The sequence below is a fragment of the Aulonocara stuartgranti genome (assembly GCF_965226115.1).
Source record: "Aulonocara stuartgranti genome assembly, chromosome: 22".
Taxonomy (NCBI): domain Eukaryota; kingdom Metazoa; phylum Chordata; class Actinopteri; order Cichliformes; family Cichlidae; genus Aulonocara; species Aulonocara stuartgranti.
In genome coordinates this window covers 26500272-26523487 of record NC_138957.1, presented here as the reverse complement: position 1 = coordinate 26523487, position 23216 = coordinate 26500272, and the positions used below count along the sequence as shown (strand labels likewise).

General features: G+C 41.1%; 1 protein-coding gene across 1 annotated transcript; it reads left to right on the top strand.

Moving 5' to 3' along the window:
* Window positions 1-6945: 6945 nt before the first annotated feature.
* On the top strand, window positions 6946-15487 carry LOC309699486 (uncharacterized protein). Its single transcript, XM_082522522.1, has 2 exons — window positions 6946-7319; window positions 9280-15487. The coding sequence occupies exon 2, from the start codon at window positions 9284-9286 to the stop codon at window positions 11078-11080; it is 1797 nt and encodes a 598-aa protein (XP_082378648.1). The 5' UTR covers window positions 6946-7319; window positions 9280-9283; the 3' UTR covers window positions 11081-15487.
* Window positions 15488-23216: the final 7729 nt, after the last annotated feature.

Genomic DNA, 23216 nt, shown 5'->3' with positions numbered 1-23216 from the left:
GAGAGCGATAACACTGACAACAAACAACTGTCTGGCTCCACATCAGATCCCGTGCTTCTGCACTGTGGCAGGAAGAGCAAATACTTACGAACACGGGATTTATCCAAAATCTGCAGATCTGCTCCAATTCTACATCATTTCATTATCATAATCCAGCCACGTACACACTGTCCGTCAAATTTAACACTCCTTGTTTACAATGTTACCTTCCATATTACATCCATTATTATTATTAGCACTCTTTGGAAGGTTAATTTATCCAAAAATGAAATAATGGCATGCGTGTGTGCACACGTTAATTATGCCCTCACCCATGCTGGCGTTATGGCTCTAAAAAGTAAGCATTCTGGCTTTACTGGAAGAACAATGTGGGAAAATTATTCTGTTCAATTATTTCACATTTCTTGGCAGTTCAACTCACTTTGTTATTTCAATATTGTTCTTCATTTCATACAGAATGATTCCCGCCTGAATTTACAATAGAACAAAGCAGGCTGCTGCTTCAAACCCATTACCAACAGAGACAATGCGGACTTCTCTTGTAGACTCTACTCTCTTTTTTCTTCCTTCTCTTTTTAGAGTCCAGGGCATGACGAAGACATCGCCTCTCTGCCTGCTGCAGCAAACAATCTGCTGTTTATCTGCACAGACGGTTCAACTGTGAATTTGCTTTAATCATTCATGTTGCTCCATTTCAGCGAGATCTCCAGGTTGTTATGAGATTTCGTAGCCGGTCGGGTGCACACATAAAACTCCATTTGGATACGAGATCATTTCCAAAAGAAACGGCTATGATGTTTTCCACCATGTAGATTGAATGAAGTGATGAGTAATTGAGGCGCCCAAGCTTGTCATTCTCATGCAGAAAGCAAAAATACAGATGGAGGATCCATTACACTTTACTTTTCAGTCCTGAACTGCCTAGCTTAACAAACCTGCTTTCTTATGGAACGCTAGGTGTGCTACCTCTCAGCCTCGGTTTGTCAATGCCTCAAACTCATGTTTACAGCTGCTCTGTGAACAGAGAGCTATGGTACCCGTGCCAATTGTTGTTTGAAGAAAGACTGACATTATTGCTTTTGTTCACTGGAATATATTCCAAAATGTGGCTGACCCAAAATAACCCAGAGAGAGAGAGAAAACATAGACAGCAGCACAAAGCAGAATCAGCTTAATGGCTATTGCAAACGGGAGGAATTATTATAGCCATAAATGGTTGGCTAATGCTTTAAATTGTGAACCATTATTTTAAACAGGCATTAATGGTTGGAAAATGTAATAAAAGTCAAAGCATTTTTGTTGAACTTCGAGCTGTAGGTCACCAACTTCATTTTGAATATTGATACACAGTACATGGAGCTAAGGATGAGATCCTATTTGGGCCCATCTAGCCTAAATATTTGTTAAAGGATCCGGTGTTCTGACAAACCATCCTACTTTGGCAAAATGTCCTACTGTAGTAGTTTATGCACATTTCTGCTGTCACAGAGTAATTCCAGCACAAATTTAAGTAGGTATGACATTTTGGCACTTAACTTTGCCCATCAGAGTATGCTTGTAGCTAATATTCATAAAGCCAGGATGGTTTGCTATTTCATTTTACCCATTAAAGTATGCCTGTAGGTCACATTCACAAAGGTAGCATGGTTTGACACTTAATTTTACCCGTCAGAGTATGTTTTTTAGCTTTTATTAACAAAGGTAGGATGATTTGCCACTTAATTTTAGCTGCTAAAGTATGCCTGTAGGTCACATTCACAAAGGTAGCATGGTTTGGCACTTAATTTCGAGTTGTGTGCATGCGTAGAAACAAATGGTAGGATGGTTTGTCAGGTAGGATGGATTCCCAGAACACCTGGCTAAATGCTAAGACTCAAAGATCCAAATTTTCAGAGCATAGGTCTCCAAAAGTCATGACGATATACACAGATCAAAGACGTGACAAAGGCACTGCAATCTACTGCCCCAAACATGGTGAAGTCTTGCTCTGAGATAAATAAAAACATTATGTGCTTCACCAAATTGGCATCTAATTCAGGAGAAGTGCATTGAGTTATTATGTGTTAAAGTCATTTTCAGGTCCCTGAATTTCTGCCAGTGGGTATCAAGCTGAGGTCACTATTGAGACTGAAAACAGAGACGGCAAATTTCCTGTAGAGGTGCTTGCCCACAGTGGCCTCTGCTGATGGGTAAAGGTACTGCGAGCAGAGGCAGGTTGAGAGTTTTAAGTGTGAAGCAGCGCAGCCATTTATTTGAAAATGGGTTGATGATCACTAATTGGTTTAATCCTTTATTAAACTATGCGCTCATGATTACCTTAAGATAATGAATCACGCTCAGCCAACTGTTGTGGCGGAATATAATTGACATGGATGGATCCCAACTGCTTACTGGGAGAAGCTGTGGGATGCATCTGTCCTGCCTTTGCACAGCTGCTGGAGAGTGATGACAGCAGTGTTTGGCTTTTTTAATTGAAGCGGAATGCAGTGGCGTTTGCACTACTGAATCAGAAGACAGTTGTGAATGCGGCTCATCAAATTCTATCTAAACTGTTGTCAAATATGGGAATCAAGCATATATTCTCACAGGATCTTATCACGGTGGAAAATATGAAATGCTAATATCTGGCATGACACAAGAAAAGCAGCAAGAGTACATCCAGATGTTCCAGCAATCTATTTAGCAGTGTGTTTGAAGCCAAACTTTATGACAACATGGAAATACTTTTATGAGAATAAATGTCAACCACAGACAAAGGGAACAAATGAAATTGCTGTTAAAAGCAAAACTCCCACGGCAACAAATGCTATTGTCTGAAAACACGGCCTACACATACAGTAAAAGATGCTTTCCCATAAAGTGCTCTGAAAGACCTCACTAAAGCTATTTTCAGCCTGTTTAGTAGTAGCCAAGCACTGATATAAATCAAGTAATTGCTAACAGAGTCCCATGATGTTATTTTAGCTTCGAGCTCAAAGAATGCAAAGATTGGCCATTAAAGAGAAATGAAATGATACGATTTAATTGGCTTTTCGCTGACCTAATGCTTTCTTAAGTCAAGAGCGTGTGGCGCTGTTTCATGTTTAAAGACGTGCATTTTACAGCAGTAATTGAGAGGCTTTTATGTCACAAAATGTTTTGAGTCCAAAGCTCGCACTGATGGATTAAGCCAGACTCTGAGCATTACAAAGAGGGGGGCATTTCACAGAGAAGACATGAAAGCATTTCTCGGATCTTCGGCGATAGCTTTAATCTCGAAGCCAAATTTCCCCCAACAACCTGCAGATAAATGGAGCTTATGTGTCAACGTCGCAGTTTTGGCAGATTTGATTGTATTCCAACAAAAAAGAAAACAGGCTACTTGTGTGTGAGAGCGACACTTAAATCAAAATGGCAACAAGAACCAGCTTTCACTGTGCTGTCTTTCCATCATCTTTAGCGTTTAATGTGAGTGGAAATCAAGATTTTGCTCATGGAAAACATAATCTGGAACCAAAGAGACAAAAAGCGAGAAAAGAAACATTTATTATAGTTCAACATTTGCTTTGAATTAAATCCTGTTACTGTGAGATCTCTTTCTGCGCCTCTTTTCTTTCCCAAGTGGATTTTTTTCTCCTATATCAAGAAATTTAAACACAAGCAGAGTAAATGATAATTCCTATGAGACTGGAGGATGTTTGGGAAAAGCCAAATCCACCAGCTAACCAGAAAACCAACATCACCCTCCATCACTGCCATGCCATGACATCATCCTGCTTCCTCTGTGCTGGTGTCCCTGTGGTCTGGACTCCTAAATCTCTGGCTTAAACACTGAAATTCTCAAACGGGCTTGGCGAATTAATCCAACGACGAGAGACAAGAAAATAATAGTGCTCAGCTTTAGTGAGGTCCTCTTGCCTTTTCTGTCTCTGTGCTATGTGTCAGCATGAATATTCCTCCTCTGAAGAGTGCTGCGATACAACCTGACATTACCAACTTGGAGTGCCCCCAAATTAGATAGAGTTAGTTTGCTTTGGCAGCACTCGCCGCTCCACAAAAACCTGGATACTGCATAAACTCCAGAAATGTCTCTAATGACAGACATATGGTACAGAAATGTACCCCTGAGCTAGAGGTAATCACTGTCATTTAATGTTACAGCAAATGAGTCGACCATTAACACCCAGACCAGTACAGGCCTACACCAGCAGTAAAAGATCAGTTTGGTTAATTTGATTATGGTGCTTAAAATTGTCTAAAATATACCTAGTTTTATTGCCGTCATCCATGACAAACAGTTAAATTAGTGCAACTCACGACATACTTCATACTTATACCTCCAACACTGGGGCTGTAATGTTTTGCACAAAAATACAGATTTTTTTTAAAACCTTTTTGTCTCTGTACACAAACACAGTGGATTTTAAAATAAACAGTCAATATGTGATTGAAGTGCAGACTTTAGGCTTTAATTCAGGGGGTTCAACAAAGAAGGACTGATTAGATTTTGCCTGAAAACATCTAAAAAGCATGCAGCTTCTCTACAGCTGAAACCAAGATTTGCTGGTACGAGAACGACTGAAGGAGAAAGTAGGAAGTAGGAAGGTACGGCTCATTATCCAAAGGATGTCAAACATGGCTGAGACAGTATGATGTTATGGGCATGTACGGCTGCCAGTGGAACCAGGTCCTTAATGTTTTTTGATGATGTGATGGCTGATATAAGCAGCAGGGTGAAATCTGCATGTGAAGCACTGATTCACAGTGCAAATGGATAATAACCCAAAGCACGCTGCAAAAACAACCCAACAGTTTCTCAAGACACAACATTAAAAAAAAGGTACTCTTCAATGGCCAAATCAGTCACCTGATCTAAACCCAACAGAGCATGCTTTTCAAAGAACGAAGAAAAGACAATGCAGAGAGGGCCACAAACAAGCAGCAACTGAAGGTGGCTGCAGTAAAGGTCTGGCAGGGCACCAGACAGCCATTAACTGCCAAGGACTTTCAGCCAAGCAAGCCTTATATTTAAAAATATGATTGTGAAATTCATTTTTAGCCTCTAAAATTTGGGGACTGTGCAAAAATGAGTGCAATTTCTAAGCATTTACTGAAATCCTTTTTTTCTTTTTAAAAAATTGATTGTTAGAGACAGGAAAGGCACAAACATGAAACTGACTTTCTACTAAGACTGATCGATTTAAATATTTGGCAGTGTAGATCATGTATTGAGTGAATGGGTGTGGGTCTAAAGGCATTGTTGCTAAAGATGTGATTTGAGATGGACTTTATTGGTAGGCTCTTTTTTATGTTTTTGACCTTTAATAGGGCTAATATTAATGGGTTAATTGAGAAAAGAGTTTCAGATTAACCAAGTATGAATACAACCATTCAGTTACAGTGCTAGTGGATCTATTACTGCTTGTCATCAATATAAACGCTGATAGTTGCAGAATAGCATTCAATTTACCAGCTACTTATCAATAAAACTAGCTACAGTATGAACTCGCTAGCTAAAAACAAGCAACAATTTAGACCAGGGGTGTCAAACATAAGGCCTCTGGGCCAGAATCGGCCTAGCGAAGATTCCAATCCAGCCCATTGGTTGGTTTTGGAAAATGTGAAAGAAAAGATACATTTGAGACATTAACTGTACTTTTACAAGTTTTACAGCTTTTCCTACTGATAAAGTCCCCCTTGGCCCTTTACAATACACAAAAGTATTTATATAATTCTTAATATAATAAATATATATATATATATAATAAAATAATAGAATGATAGATTTCTTTAATTTTACACATTTTCTTTTTACAGTTTAACCCCAAAAAGTCATGCTGACACATATCTTTCATTTACCGCACATCTTTTCTTTATCATATAGAAATCCTGTGACAGACTGTTAAAATTGCTCTTGCTTGTCTTCTGCTAAGATATTTTATTGTTTAAATGTGTAATTACACTGAAAGAATTTGGAGTTTCACTGATTTGGCCCACCTAAGATGTAAAGTGGGTGTTTTATAAAGTAAAATGCATTAGCAAATATTTAGTTGTTGTTGTGCAAAACAAATAAATACCTATGCTCTTTAACTAAATTTTAAAAATATTTGATGATGTCAACCTGTAGCTGCTAATATGAATTTCTCTTTAACCCCATCCATCATCAAAGAAGCAATACAGAAGCAATCCACAGCCATCAGTTCAAACATAACATACGTGCGTTTGGAAGCAATGTGTAAGCATAGCTGTTCATTAATTTTTACATCATGTTTATAATCAAAAAAACGTTGTTTTGTTTTGTTTTTTACATCAAGTTGTAAAAAAAATTGTCATAGCTGATGTCTACAAAATATAGTGTTTAATTAATACAAGAATTACTTTGTCTGAGTAGACACCTTTAAGAAGTTAAACCTGCTACCATGCCAAAGTAAAGAAAACCTGGGCATAATTTATCTTATCAGTTACACCTGTTCTTCCCAACATGTCATGATGTGGGAAACCTTGTTAAGGATAAAGACATTCAAATGACAAGTCAGCGTTTCCTTTCATATCAGAAACATAATGAGAGTGGCAGGCGTTTCCCACTTAATCCATTTAAGACCTTTATCATCTTATTAACCTTGAATCAAAAAGGTGTGGCAGAAGCAAAGATAGTAGAGAAAGAGGTTATATTCAATGCACGCAAAGACCAGAGCTGGTCAAATGAGAATAAAACGGTTAATTATAACGTTTAACCTCGCTGTGAGAGTAAATGTATTTGTAAGATAACACTGCACAAAAACTACAGGAGCAACTGTGCATTTTTCTTTTCTGCAAACTAGCAGGTCTGTTGATATTTTTATTCATGTTGTTTCATGTTATGCTGAACAATTTTATTGCTGTATTTTGCATTTAACAGTATTGAGTTCAAACAATTTGTTTCTCGTCAACTTTCCCTGTGAGTCAAATCCAACTTTTTGAGCCATTTGAGCTCCCTTACTTGCTGCATTGGGGATTCAGGAAGCAGCTTCACTATCATAACAAAAGCGTTAAGAAACGCGTTTGTTGACAAATTATGTTACATTTCCTGGTCTTTTATCGTCAGTCAGTCTGTAACGTGAAGTACTTTCAGTATGCAGACGGTCTGTTATCTTGTCAAAGTTTACCGTCTGAACAATGTGCTGTTATTTCGTTTATTTAGACCACTTTGCTAACATCACTGGCAGGCTACAGAGTTAGCCGAAACGGCTAACTTAAATCCTCCAGGAACTTAAGTTGGAGGAACATTTTCCATCAAGTCTGGGCATCCGATGAAACTGAAGCACCTTCCAATAAAAGTGGAGTAGTGTGTGTTCATAGAGGTGGGTAAAATAAGCTACTGTTTCTTTGATATTCTGGTTTGTTTGTTTTTTAACATTAACTTGTGTTATATTTTGATTTCATTCCAGGGAAGTGAAAGTGCTTACTGTAGAAATAAAAAATGTACTATTGCAAGAACTGGACGGTAAGAGGAAAGATTGTTAACCTGCAGGTTGAGATGTGCAAGAGTCCCATAACTGAGAAGTTTTTTCCATGTGTAATATTTTATTTTATTTAGTTAGGAATCAGAAGATAGGTTATGCCTTAGTGTTTGAAAAAGCTAAAAATAAATCTAAAACCTTTGGGACTCCATCCTTTGGAATTCTCAAAACCCAAACAGAAAGCAACCAACGTAATGACAAGTTTGAACACCAAAGCTATCATTCTACACTTCACTGCACTTCACTTTGTTAAGTACACTTTAAGTATCACGTTGGACCCATTTTTTCCTTTAGAACTGCTTTAATTCGTTGTGGCACAGATTCAAGGTGCTGGAAACATTCCTCAGATACTTTGGTACTTACTTTGATGTGATAGCATCGCAGTTGCTGCAGAAGTGTCGGCTGGAAATCTATGTTGCAAATTTCCTGTTTCACCACATCCCAAAGTCACTAGATTGAGATCAGTGAACTCATTGTTTTGTCCATGAAACTAGTTTGAGGTAATTTGTTCTTTTTGACTTGGCACGTTATCTTGCTGGAAGCAGTTATCAGAAGATGAGTACACTGTGATCGTAAAGAGATTGAAATGGTTAGCTACAATACTGGGGTAGGCTGTGCTGTTTAAATCATGGTCTGCTGGTACTAAGTGGTGCAAATTGTGCCAAGACAATATCCCCTACACCATCACCAGCAGCCTGAACTTTTGAGAGAAGGTAAGCTGGATTCATGCTTTCATGTTGTTTACACAGAATTCTGACTCTACATTCTGAATGTCACGGCAAAAATAAAGACTCGTCAGACCAGGAAACTTTTTTTTTCAGTCTTCTATTGTTCGATGTTGGTGATCTCTTGTGAACTGTACCATCAGTTTCCTGTTTTCAACTGAAAGGAGTGTCGCTCTTTATGCCCTTCTTGTTTGAGGTGTTGTCTGTTCACATATGCTCTTCTGCATACCATGGTTGTAACGAGTGTACACCTGAGTTACTGTTGCCTTCCCATCAGCTCAAAGTAGAAGTCACTTTGAGTCACAATCACAGTAGTCTTTTCACCCACAGAACTGCCACTCACTTGATATTTTCTGTTTTTTGGTCCATTTTCTGTAAACCATAGAGCTGTGTGGGAAAGCCCCAGTCCATCATTAGTTTTGGAAATAGTCAGGCCAGCTCATGTGGTACTATGCGGCATTCAAAGTCGATTAAATGACCCGTCTTCCTCAGTTTGAGCATCAGAATGCTGGCAGCAGGTCTCATGTTTATGTAATTGAGTTGCTGCCTTGTGTCTGGCTCATTAGATATCTCTGGTAACAAGCAGTGGAAGAGGTGTACCTAATGAAGTGGCCAATTAAAAGTATTTTCAGCCTAATAGTCCAACAGAAAATACTTAGACTCACTGACGTTTGACTTTGACCTTTGGCTTTTATGACTAGCAAATATATTGTAAAATATATGTTTCCGTGTTTGCTTTAATTTAATTTATTTCCTAATGGGTCTGTTTAATCATGCATTATAAACAGAGGTAAATGTTTTGCTCAAATTTAACAGAAACAACGTCTGTGACTAAAATTACAGCTGTTTAATCACGGAGATTATTATATTCTGTGAGGATGGTGCTTAATTTATCTTCATGTCCGAGGAGTCTGGACCTATCAATCTGCGCTGTATTATATTAAAAGGTTTTTCTTATCCACACTGAGGTATGTGCTTAAGGAGGAAATTATTTCGGGGCACAGTCATTGTGATTAGGCGTGCCTGTACAGCAGCAAGATTTGTGATTAATGATTTTCTTTATTGTGCTAATACAGAACGATGCCACGCTTGCAGTCCGGTGTGTGGAAGCATTTTACCCCAGCCATCAAAGATGGAAGAGAGACCTTCATGTGCAACTACTGCTCAAAGACATACACAAAGAACGCGACTAAGATGCAGATGCATTTAGACAAATGCAAGGAGTACTCTGTGGTTTTGCAGCAGTCGCCCGGCCCAGATGGGAGCTCCTCTGCCTCCATCCCTGTTCCCTCCTTATCGTTCTTGCCATCTGCCACTCCTGGGGGACAGTTTCTCATTGATTCTGTGGATCAGCGCAGCCAGGCGTATGCCGACGAGTGCCTGGCGAGAGCTGTGTACGCCACATCTTCACCCCTCACTCTCACAGACAATATTTACTGGAAACGATTTTTCAGTGTTCTTCGGCCGGCTTATTGTCCGCCCCCTAGAGAGGCTCTTTCCTCACATCTGTTGGACTGTGAGTTTGACAGAGTACAAAGCCAGGTTCATGAGAGCATAGGGAAAGCGGACTGCGTCGCCATCATCAGCAGTGGCTGGTCTAACGTGAAAGAAACTGGGACTATTATCTATGCTGTTGCTACTCCCGTACCGCTGTTTTACAAATGCACAATGACAAAGGAGCAGACACGCACAAGCACATTTATTGCTGACGAACTTAAAGGCGTCATAAATGAAGTCGGTTCACAAAAGGTTTTCGCTGTCGTCACTGACGATGCCCCGGAAATGATGGCAGCGTGGGCTCAAGTGGAGGAAGCTTTCCCGCACATATCAGCTATTGGCTGCACAGCGTCCGGTGTCGACCGTCTTTTTGACGACATAGTGGCTCAGCCGTCTATGAAGTCACTGTGTAGGAGAGCTGAGCAGGTGGTGAGGTGTGTTCAAGAGCGGCAAATGTTAAGTGACACTTTTAGGTGCTGGCAGACTACAAAAATAAGAGACCACACTTCTAAAGGGACAGCACTGGAACTGCCCTCTGGCACAAACTGGACTAGTGTGGTTAACATGTTCAGCAGCCTCCTCGAGGGTCAGAACTCTCTACGAGAGATGGCAGTCTCTCCCACACTGGATATTGAAGTGACTGTCAGGGCTACTTTGCAGGATGCCGAGTTTTGGAAAGGGCTGAGCAGCAGTCGGAACTTACTGTACTTGATTGGGAATTATATTGATTTCTTGAAAAGAGAAGATGCCGCGCTCTCTGGTGTTGTCGACATGTTCAGTCAGCTAAGATACGTCATCGGGACTTCTCTGTCAGCATCTGTGCTGCACAGCGGCGAGCAGAAAGCTGTCATGGAATCATTAGACAGGTGTCAGGAGTTCTGCGTGAAACCTATCCACGCAGCAGCGTACATGCTCGATCCAAAGCACGTCGGACAGCAGACGCTCACCGGGGAGCAGATAAACAGCGCTTACTATGCGATATCCAACCTGTCGCACCATTTGAATCTCGACGAGGGTAAAGTGCTCGGCAGCTTTGCCAGGTTCTCGGCCAAGCAGGGACTGTGGAAGGGGGCTGGAATATGGAGCTCGTGTCAGCACGTGTCCGCATCCACATGGTGGAAAGGCCTGTGCTCTTCTGAGCCGCTCTCTGCCGTAGCCTTCGCTATACTCCAGATCCCACCGACAACAGGTGCGTGCGAGCGCCTGTGGCAGCACCTCTGTAGTATGAAGATGAAAGGCTTTGTCTCAGCGGAGAGGGTGCAGAAACTTGTCGCAGTGCAGGCAAATCTCAATCTTTTAGAGCCAAGCGACTTCGACTATGCTCCACTGGAGAGTGACGAAGAGAAAAAGGCTTCATTTCAATCAGAGTCTCACCAGTAAGAAAAATGCCTTACAGTGTAATAAAATACAACTATTAGACTAAATGTACATTTCCTTTCAGTGTAAAGGATTCGAACTACTCCGCAAAACTAAGTAAACTGCACCATGCTCATGTTTCTTTATTCAATCCAAGGCTTTTAGAGAAAACACCTTCATAAGGAGACACTGAATCAGATGCCTTCATGTGTTTTAATAATCTACAGTGAATTCAAGTTTTTTTGTATTACATAATCACAGTATGTATCAACCTTTTAATCACAACTTAAAATATTAACACAACAACAAGGTCATATATTTCTTACAGCAACTAAACGATGTAAATAAAACCACTGTATTTATTGAAGATAACACTTTTGTCTCTTTTGCGTTTATACCTGCAACTTCACCTTCACACACATTAAAAAGTGTTTCTGCACAAATGTTCTTCAGAAATACACCACAATAATTTTAACAAGTTAGATCTAATCTTTATAGTGAAGTTGCCAGGTTACCAGCAATTATTTTAACATCTTTTTTTTCCCAGTGGAATGAGCGTAGAAGTAATACGCTGTAGAGATGTTGGTAGTTATGTTTTCTTACTTTGAGGTTTCCACTCTTTGCCCTAAGCCAAGTGGCCGTTGGTCTTACATTTAATAGAGTGCTAAATTTGTGAGTTTAAAAGGTTTAGCACCTTAAACCGAACGTTATACAATGAAATAAAATTAAGTTTTGCATTGGTTTTTAAATTAAACGCATCATAAAATAAGCTCTGATGTATCTATGCAATGAGGCACTTACTGTTTCCTCACTCCATTACTCCCACACCCTACACGGGTCTTTACCTCATCTCTGTCACCACCTCCGCTGTCTTGTGCCAGCGGTTTTGCACCGGGGGGGCCTTGGGACTCCGAGGGCTGATCTGGGCCTTATAAACACTAGCATTATTAATCTTTATAGAAATGAGCCGGCTCGTCTCTAGAGGTGTCTCTGCTTCAGTGGCAGCAGATCTGAGGCAATGCTCTCCACTGGCACACTCAGTAATTCCACCGCTGCCTCTTCCTTGAACTTCATACATTTCTTCTTGCTGCCTGTTGTCTGTTCTTCACGGTGGATCTTGTAGGCTGTAATAATTAGAGAGACTGTTTATATCAGGTTACAGAAGAACAGGGCCGCATTCAAGATGTGTGCTGTTTATGCCAGATGGTGCGTTGGTTGGTTTTTAAAGTTGCCCTTTTAGTGATTTAGTCATTCAAGCTGAGTGCATGCAATTACTAATATGGTAATTTTTTTCTTTTTGGTCATGGTTTTATTTGTTACAGGCCAACATGATCAGTGGCTTTTTGTGTTGTCGGCTCACGAAGCGCTACTGTTACTTTCTAACTTTCTGCCTGGAGGTAAAATTCAAATATGACACATGATTCAAAACAGTAAAATGTTGTAACTCTGTACACAGAATATTGTTTTACTATAGTACTGTACAACAGACTTTAGCCATCCATAATTTCGTTAGATTTTCCAAGGAAAATAGATCAAGCTTTCTTGTAATTTAAAAAAAAAAAAATTCGAATTATTAAATTTTGTTCAGGAGTCGTTCTCCAGGCATCTTGAAGGACATTCAAAGCTTTTCTTTAAATGTCTGCGTTTTGTTCTGTTCTCTGTCGAGATGATCCCACACTGCTTCAATACTGTTGAGGTCTGAGCTCTGAGGAGGCCCATGAATACCAAATACTGTTCTATTGTGTGTTTTTCTGTCCAGGTATGCTCTTAGTCCATTGGCACTGTATTTGGGATCATTGTCATACTAAAAAAAGAAGCTGTTCTCAATCAGATGATTTCCAGATGAATCAAAATCTCACGCTGCTTTTCTGCGTTCATAATTCCATCAATTTTAACAAGATCTCCAACACCACTGCCTAAAATTCAGCCACAAACCATGACAGAGCTTCCACTGTGTTTTACAGATGGCTGCAGACACACTGCTGGAGCTTTCCCCCTAATCTTGTCACTACACTGACAACAGTTTTGAACTGTTTGAAATCTGGATTGATAGCTTTATAAGGCCTGTTCTTCTTCTTCTTCTTCTTCCAGTTTCTCCAAATTATTTTAAAGACGTATAGCATGTCATAACAAGGAGTGTGTAAGGTTTTTGGCTAATGGCTTTTTGGGAATTACCTTGTTGGTATAAAAATTTTTATTTGGTGCCTTCAAACTGAGTTACCTTTGACATTTTTCATCTTTTAAATAAAGAAACTGGAACAAATTGTGTTTTTGACGCAGAGTCCAAGTTAAAAGGACGTAAACATCCGATTTAAATTCACTCGTGTGAGCAAAAGGCAGCTAATGCCCAAGAATATCTAGCTCTTTGTAAGCAAAATATAAAGAAATAAGGGTTGGGCCTGACCCCTTGTTTCTTATTATATTTTGAAATGAAAAGAGAGATGATTAATCTGATGAAAGAAACATGAATAAAACGAATGTATAATGGGATCCAAATGCCCACTTAATTACCTTTAATAGCCACTTTAGGTCACCTCTTTCTCTCTAATATATAACCTATACACCTTTCATATATATCACTTTACCTGTTTTCAGCTTCGTGTGACATCTACAATGCCCTATAATTAAATGACTCCGTTGCTGCCTAGAAACATCATTTATCCCTCTTCAGTGTTTTTGGTGTGTAGCGCCATGAATCTGCCATCTGGCTAGATCATAACACAATAGTCCTGCGACAAGGCTTTAACCACTGTAGATAAACACGCGTTTAAACACACACTGATGTAGTTATATCACTATGCAAACAAGAGGAAATTGTTGAATTTCAGCTCAGCTTAACTGGCACGGTCCACTAGTGAAGAAACACAAGCTCTCAGCAGCAGTTGGAGAAGGTGGCCTGGAAACAACAATGAAAAGCATTCTGCTTTTCTTGGGAATTTGTGATTGGGGAGGGGGCATACTGATTAAGCTGTCTGAATTCCCCCATTAAACCCTCCACAGTACATTAGCCACCAAATCTCTGGACAATATGACAACAGATTAACATGTCTCTCTTAATTTAACTGTGGACATGATGAACTGCACCGCGCAATTTGTTTGCAGTTCTGGGTTGTAAAGCACTGTGCGGGGAAACTTATGAAGTGTGGTCTGATAATTAAAGCCAGACGAGATTGTGTGTAATTTTGTAATCTAATCTGTTTGATAAAGTATGACTGCTTTAACAGCTGGTGCCAATCCAAGTATAACTCTCTCATCAAGGACTGATACTATTATCTTAGCCTGGAACAATGGCTGGCTTTAATAGGGACTGTGTGTGAGACAAAGAGAGCAAGCAAGGAACCAGTGGTGTGCTTACATTGCAAACAAAAGCAAGTTTGTCCAGAAGGAGAAGGTTATAGTTTTGTAGGAGTATCACTAGCTCAAGGAACCAAATTTAAAACCCTGAGGGGAAAGGTACAGTATGGGATTTCATCAAGGAGTCTTTCAGTTGTAACTCCCCGTCTCTGCTGCTGTAGCCTGTTCACTATCTTAGTATCTCTGTAGTCATACATAAAAAGTCAGTATCTCGAAATACAAAATGAAAAGGCACAATGAAAACTGCATGTGGAGTCCTCAGAGTAAAAGGCAGACCTTTTTCTGGAAAGAGATTGCCTATAAGATTTTAAAGTAAACACCGCACTGGAAGCAGGGAGAAACATGTGCCCAGGCTCAGTGTGTTTGTGTAAGTCCACTGCTTTCGGATGCCACATCCATGCATGCAGACAAAATAAGGTTTGCTGGTTTTCTTAACACAGACTCAAGATTATAGAGAAGATACCAGAAGATGGGTGATTACACAAGAAGAACTGGACAGGGATGTAGAAGGGCACTGACCAGGCAGCGGGATCTGTATCTGCTCCTTTGTGCAACGAGGAACACAATGTTACTGACCCACTGCAAAACCAGTTGTGCTAGTTGATGTTTCAGCCTCCATAATGTTTGCCCCACCCTGTTTAGTAGCCAGTAGTGGACTCTAGTGTACGCCAGTGGAGTTGCACAGTGCCTACCTGTGAGCACACGCCCCACTTAAGTAGATCCAGACAATTTATATATACAGACTTTTGAATTATGCACTAATATCAAGCATTTGTGGACACAGTGAAGAACGATGTTTGCTGAGATGGTTCTGAATCAAGGGTGGGTAATTAATTTCCCCAAGGAGCCCAAAGAAAACAGATGTTCAGTTTTGGTTTTCAGCCATGTACCTGTACCATGTACCAGCACATAGATACAGATTCTCTGCAATTTAATGCAGAGAAACATTATTCTTAAATCATTAAACTTTTTGAGATGCCTTCTCCACTTTTCTATCTAAAGACTCTCTAAGATGTTCTTTTTTATGTGCAATCATGTAACTAGAGTGCCTAATTGTTTCATTGGTACTGTGTTTTGAATAAATTTGTGTTTAACTGAATTGCAAGACATTGTGTTTATTGTGCATTTGCATTTCATACAACATCCCAAACTTTTTTGGACAGTTTCGACGTTTGTTTCGGTGGAAATCTTAAACACAGTCAGGCTACATTTCTTCCTCCCTTTTATCCTTGTCACTGAGTCTAAAGTGGCCGAGCAACTGCGTCAGAAGGCTAAACCTTTATTTAGAGATGACCATTGTGTCAGACTGTTAGGGTATGCAACCATTGCTAACGTCCAACCTACTGTAATAACAAGCCAGCAACAGTTTGCGGTTAGAGGCACCCATCATTTTCTCATTCCTCACCCTGGCCAACACCAACCCACTCATCAACCCACTCCCCTCTAACCTCTCCATCTGAAAAACAAAAACAACAGATGGGCTCTGCCAAGGAGACTCCTACCCATTACCACAGTAAGGAGCCAGAGGGGTGGTGGGAGTGCTAAGCTGCTTGCTTTGCAGATATGTAAAGGAACCTGGTGGCACGGAGAGACTAGGCTGTTCTCCCTCGCATGCCTTGTTCTTGCTGCTCTCAGCACCTCATAATGCTTTTATAATTACATTTCAACACAGCTGAATTATGATTGGGTGATCCTAGCATTTTTTTTCCTGGCTATCACCCACTTCACTTGACGGTAGGTCATGCTGGTCTCTGAAATTAGAGGCCTGCATAAGCTGCAAATTACATATAGAAACACATTTTAAAAACCTAATGATAACCTGCACACTTGTGTAACATCTGAAGATGGAGCTACAAATAATTATCAGCTCAATCTCCAGCTCTAAGCTTTAAAAAGCTTCCTAATGGTTTATAGCTCATTGTTTACCTGCTGTTATGCAACTTTACCATTTAGCTTCACGCTGCATGCTGTTTTTGGTCACAGCAGAAAGATTTTTTTCAGCAAAAAAGCCAAAGCACCCACAGTACACTACCTGCTCAGCAAAAGCTAGGTACAGCATAAACTACTATTCAAAATCCTTGTTATTGTGGCCATATTTGAAGTGTTTGTGGTAAAACCAGCAACCATCATGAAAATGTGTTACATAGTGACGGAGACAGGTCACTGAGGAAAACACTGGACTCCAGTGCAGCATCTCAGGCAGTTCAGGAAAAAGGTTTTTATTTGAGAGACTGACTGTGGGATGGATTTGGGCTTGAAATCTTTGCAGACCTTTTGAATACACCGTGGGATGGGCACTTTAGGTAAACGGATAAACTATATCACTGAATCAAAAGTGAAATTGTTAGTCTGCAGAAAATGATGCTTACATCTAAGTTCACTAAGGAAGATCTATAGTCTATTCTTTACAGCACTTCTGCTTCCTCATGCTGTCAAATTCAGCTCTGACATCATTACTGTAGTCCAATGATTTCCTTACATCATATCTGTGAGCCAATCACCCTCTGTTCTGTGTGCTTTGAGTGCTCCTCTGCCATTCTGACTTTCAGATTGGCGTTCATGCCATCCACCTTCTTCCTATCACCGCCTCACCCTGGTCATATCCACCAACACCAGCTGATTGTTGATTTCCCAGAACAGATCTTGTGAAAACTGTATACTTTGCTTATTTTGGTATGAAATTGGGAGACCAGGACAAGCTATGGGCATGTCATTAAGTTATCCCAGTATGTTTTGAAAACCTCTCTGAGCAAAGACTAGAGGAAAGAGAAAGACCTTAGGTTTTGGTGATCCAGTGGTGTAGAGGGAACCACAGAATCACTTTGATGACAGATACTTCTGTTTAGTGAATATTTCTGGATACAGTTGTCAAACTAAATCAGTTAGCCAGTCAGTTAGTCTAACATTCGGATGAAAGACACACTACCCATTTTTACTGGCTTATTCGATAAGAGAGAAGAGTTGCACTACATTCTAGAGATGGGAACTGTGGAGAACCAGCTTCTATTAGCTTATCTGTCCCCCAGTTATTCACTCAGCCAGACTTAAATGACTTGGCACAAGATGTTGATTTGTCAAAGGAAGCAAATGAATTGATTGGGTCTAGGCTCAGTGGGAAAAACCTGCTGGCTCCAGGAACCATGTTTTCTTTTTACAGGCGTAATGTGAAGGACGTTATTCCTTTCTTTCAAACGGATGGTGACTTTGTCTATTGAGCTGATGCTGAAGGTCTTTTGGGTGCAGTGGGTTTTCAGTACGAGGCAGACGAGTGGAGTCTGTTCACTGACAGCTCAAAGCAAGCATATAATATGCCCTGTAATGGTAGTCACTTTGCATCTGTGCCAGTTCTGTCCAGCTAAAAGAAACCTAAGGTAATTGTGTTTGAGAATAATATACAATATAATATACTATAATATACAATGAACACACATCGATCATTTGTGAAAAAAAATGTACATTTCTACTGTAATCTAGAAAACAGTAGAAATGTTATTTTGTTCAATTCTTCCCAGTTCTTCTCTCCATATTAAAATGCTAACATATCATGTTGTAATTGGAAATTTAGTGTTGCAGTTCAGTTACAACCTTTATCTAAGTACCATATACAATTAAATTGTTACATCTTAATGTAGAATTAGAGGAAGATCACGAGCTTAAGCCTTGTAAAATGGCCACTAAAAATGGAAATACAGCACATCCTGGGCCTTCTGACCTCAGGAAATCACACGATAGGGTGGGGCTAGGTTTCACAGCCGACTCATCTGAAACCTTGGCTGATTGTGACTTAAAACCTGTTTTCACACCTTGGCTCATGTGATTAGGTAGAGGATCAATGGGGGTCCATGACCCTCTTGGGGACACTCCCATAGGGCATAAAATCTGGGACTCTTCACCATTTGACCTCAGAACTGAAGAAGCTTCTGGGATGAGAGGTGAAACATCTTCGAGCAACTTAAAGAAGTCCAGACGCTTTTCTTTCCAAACTCCTTAGACTACAGTACATGATTAAACTGTAACTTCCACCACAAGGGATAAGCTTATTATTAGGTAACCCAGAGCTATGAAGTGATCCCTGAATATTTATTTTTATTACACATGATAGTGATTAGGTCGGCTGTAGGTATATTATATATTGTTTTGATTCAAACACTTGAATCAAGCAACATCTGGATTCTTAAAAGTTCTTATTGTCTGTAATTGGTTTGTTGCTATGTACTGGTGTGTGATTTATGTTTACATGGTGTTGTGCCTCATGGCTGGCATTGCACACAGACTTGTTTTATTCCAGCAAACATTGGCTTTAGCTAAAAGCCAGGGGACTCATCTGCGATGAGAAATGGCACAAAATAACCCAAATAGTAATGACGCTATTGGGGATGATGCCATTTGCACTGCGTACGAGGTCCATCTATTTCATCTTTGGAAAGGCATTTTGTTTGGATGCAATAGCTAACTGCTCTTATCAGACAAGGTTGTTAAAACTGGTGGAAGAAGAGCACAAACAAAGCCTGTTAAAGTCAGAGTCAGCTGCATATAGAAAAACACAGCCCCTTCCCACCATTAGGAGACATTGCCATTCCTTTTCTCGGAAGGAATATCAGGCACTCCAAGTGTAATGTCAAATTAAGTATTTCAGAGTTGAACAATACAATGTACAATGGAATTGTGATGTTAATATAGAAAATAACCCAGGTGTCATAAGGAGGAATGGTCCAATACTGACTGCAACTTGGACATTGTCACAAAGTCAAGTTCCAAACCCACAATGTTACCGATACTGCAGACCAATTTACTGAGTCTGTTGGTGTCCACTACTCTCAGGTTCCTTCCAAGCACACCACAGCATAGATAGCACTGATAGCACTGACCACAACTGACTGATATAACATCCTGAGCATCGTCCTGTAGATGTTAAAGGACCTCAGTCATCTCAGAAAATAGCAATGGTGATAGTAGAGATGACCCTTCTTGTAGAAGGCTTCTGTGATTTAAATGAAGTCCAGTTCATTGCCATTGTAAACACTGAGGTATTGTAATTGTCTACTGTCCCCACAAAGACACCCATAGATGGAAACAGAGGCTTCCAGTCTTCTATTCCTCCTCATGTCCACAACCAGTTCCTTAGTTTTTGCCACGTTAAGTTGAGGATGGTTTTGCTTGCACCATGTAACAAAGTTGTAGCCCTGTACTCTTCCCTGTCATCCTCTCTGATACATCCCATGACTGCAGACTCATCAGAAAACTTCTCAAGGCGTCAGCTCTCTGTCCAGTAGCTACACTCAGTGGTGTATAGGGTGAAGATGAATGGTGAAAAGATTTACCTCTGTGGGGTCCTCTGTTGTTGACTACGCTGTCCAATGCAGGTGAACATACTGTGGTCCACCACTGGGCACGTAGTCAAGTTGGGTGGGATCACCCAGAGAAGGCCTGACGGTGTTGAAGGCACTGAAAAAGTAAAAATAACATGATTCTCAACGTGCTGGATGGCTTGTCCAGGTGGGTGTAGATATGGTTGAGCAGGTAAAGGATGGTGTTCTCAACTCCAAGTTGGGACTAGTAGGCAAACTGGAGTGGGCAGCCTATTTGCCGGAGCTGGTGCAGGATGAGTGACGACTCCCCATGGTCTTCATGGTCTTCATAATGTGTCATGTAAGTTCCATGGGTTTGTTGTCCTTACGGCCAATGGGATGTCCCGTTTTTAACACAGGGATGAGGTTCTCAGTCATCCGGGTCATTGCAGTTTAAGGAGCTTGGAAGGAAAAGTATCTGGACTTCCTTTAGTTTCTTGAAGATATTTCACCTCTTATCCGAGACGCTTATTCAGTTCTAAGGTCAAATGGTGGGAAGCCCCAGAGTTTTTTTTAGGTATGAGGCATGTCACTTGCCCCTCCCTTCCTTCCCTCCCCATCTCCAGCTGCCTCCCTCTTCCCGCTCCACCACAACCACCCACACATGCAGGGCCTTGGAGTAGGGGTGTGTCACCAGGGTGCAGAGGAGGCTACCCCCCCCTCTGTCCCCTTCTGGCTGCCTCTGCCTCAATTTTATCCCACAACTTAGACATTCACATTGCTCACACTCTCATTACACATACATATAGGATCTTGGGGGTGGGCACGATACACGGAATCCAAATTACCATCAGGGTGTACACCTCACCCCTGGCGTCGTTGCCCACCTCTCAAGGAGGAGGAGTTGGCCGACTGCGGTCTGGAGTGTGGGGCCTCCCTGCTGCTGCGGAGTCAGGGCGGTCTGCCTCTCCCCACCGCAGGGAAAAGGGTAACACCACCTGGGTCTGGGTGCAGTTCCCCCCTCCAGGGGCAAGGGTACCTAGACCCGGTTCGTAGAGTACGCTTGGGGAGTGTGATCGTGTGCACAGCGTCTCTTTATGTCTGTCTCCACGTTGGTTGAGTGTGGAGTAAGTGCATATGAGAGCATGAGGGTGGGAATGGATGTTTGTATCTGTGTGTGCCTGTATGTCTGTGTCTATATGTCAGGTTGGGTGTCAGGCGCCACCTCTCTGGGGACATCTTAGGCCCTCCAAGGTTTGGAGGCCTATCTCCCCCTACCACCACTTCCCCTGCCAGTGGCGGACTCCCTCAGACATCGGTGCATTGGTGGTTCTTTGTGTCCGGGGATGGGCGTCCAGGTACACACCGGCTCACTCCTTGGCGGCCGCTTATCGGGGCCTGAAGCCTGGGGCTCGCTCGGGCCACTTCGGAGGTGGGGTGCCCCCGGCCTCTCGGCCTGGGGCTCGGTCACTCAGGCACGGCTGGCTGCCGGCAGAGCTCACGGGCGCGTCACTGCAACCCCCCCTGGCTTCTGCTCCGCGGCTGCTGAGTGAGCCCTCATCTGGGACTCTCCTCAGCTCTTTCTGGGACAGTGGCGCAGCTGCCCCTCTGTTGGTCTTCCTTGGTCTCTTGTGTTCTGGGGGCCTCTGGATGTCTGGAGTTTTGATCTCCTCCATACCTGCTTCATGCCCCACACCCTCTAGCAGATCATTACATGAAGGAACCTTTTAAAAAAACAAGCGCGTCCATGCTCACAGGTGTACACACGGGTGATCACACCCACAAACTACACCCTTTTTGGCTCCTACCTCAAAGCACACTGTGTTCTGTTGATCTTATGTGCTGCACAATAATGTTTAACATTTAGTATTTACTGTCATATTCCCATATATCATTGTGATGTTGTTTATTCTATTACTCTTGTTTTCTTCTGCTTGTTTTCTTTTTTCTTTCTCAGCAGGTGATCCAGGTGATCGATATATGCATTTCTTTTTTTCTTTTTTCTGCCCATTCTGTTGGTTTTTGTCTTTTGCCCTTCTCCCCCGTCCCTCTTCTCAACTGTTTCTCTTTCCCTCTTTCTTTCTCCCCTTCTTTCCCCCAGTCAAGTCTGTCCCGTATTCAGTAAGTGAAAATAAAATAAACAATAAAAGGTGAATCAAATGGACCATTACGGCAAGGCTGGGATGGTCAATTTGGTAAAGTAAATCCGTTGGGCATCTTTCTTTGCCTTTAGACAACAATTCTGATGGCAAAAGAGCCAAACGGGACAGGCAAAGAAGTAAAAAAAAAAGAAAAAAGAAAAAAAAAAGGTATGAGGCATGACCTCTTCCACAGCATGGGCCAGGCCTTGAATATGCTTTTCTATTGCCATCATTTATCTCCACTGTTGTCTTCGTCCCTTGTCTTACTATCTCATGTTTACATTTGAACTTCCTGTTCTCAGTCTTTGTCCACTTTATCTCCATTTTTTATCCTGTGTGTTCACTCAGTATCACCTGAGGATTCACAAAAGAAATCAAAGATATGAAGGGAAGCTGATGACTTCTTTCTTCCACATTTCCCTCCCATGAACAGTCATTTGAATCAAACAGCTCTTTAGCTTCTATCCAGGACATGAAGTGAGAGAAAAGGGCTGGCCCAAGTTTCTCTTGGAATGCGTGCCGCTCTCCTAGAGCGACAGAAACCTCGGTGGTGCCAAGTACGCAGCTCTAACTGCTACCAGATGTACAATTATAACCACTTACAACCACCAGGGCCTGTTTGGTGGGCAAAAAAGGGAGATAAAGTACTTGGCAAAATAATGAACAATCTGCAGAAATATTTATCTGTTTCAGCTTTAAACTATTTCTTTATTATGGGCATTTTATTGCCTCTGAGATGCAGATTGTGTGTTCTGAACCACACAAAACCACTGCAGAAGTTACCATGTTTTATAAGCTAATTATAGACCAAACACACACACTGAGTGTGTATTGATTTTCCTCCAGCTCATTATTGAGGGAAATGGAATGAGTCAGATTTTTTTACAAAAAGGGGGGGAAAAATCTAAATACATTACTAACTTGTTCTGTTTGTTGCCTTTTGAGGGTATAATGTTCATTCAAGTTGACATATGGTTTGCTGAGCATGACAGGGAGTATAAAACATCATCTTTCTTGATTTTGCCCTGCCTGAACTGTACTTCATGGGAACTGGAAGAGATATGGAAAAAAAAGCATTTGTTTGAGGAGCCTTTTTTTGGAAAGTCAATTTTATTTCTTAATTTGTGAATTTCTAAGCACTAATGTGATGTCCCAGGTATGATAAAATCAGAAAAGTCAGTCAAGATTAATTTTTATTTTTTCTTTGGACAAGTTTTGCAGCAACACACTTGAGCTAAAGGTGCTTGTTCTAGAAACAAAGCCAAGTTGTTGTATTGGCTGCATAAGGAAAACCAAATGTAGTATCACATACTGGCCATTTTATTAGGCACAGTTGTTCAAGTAGTCGTTAACACGAATATCTAATCACATGGCAGT

Bases quoted from the DNA above. Each gene is read 5' to 3' on its own strand.
- LOC309699486 (XM_082522522.1), top strand. From the start codon at position 9,284: ATGCCACGCTTGCAGTCCGGTGTGTGGAAGCATTTTACCCCAGCCATC.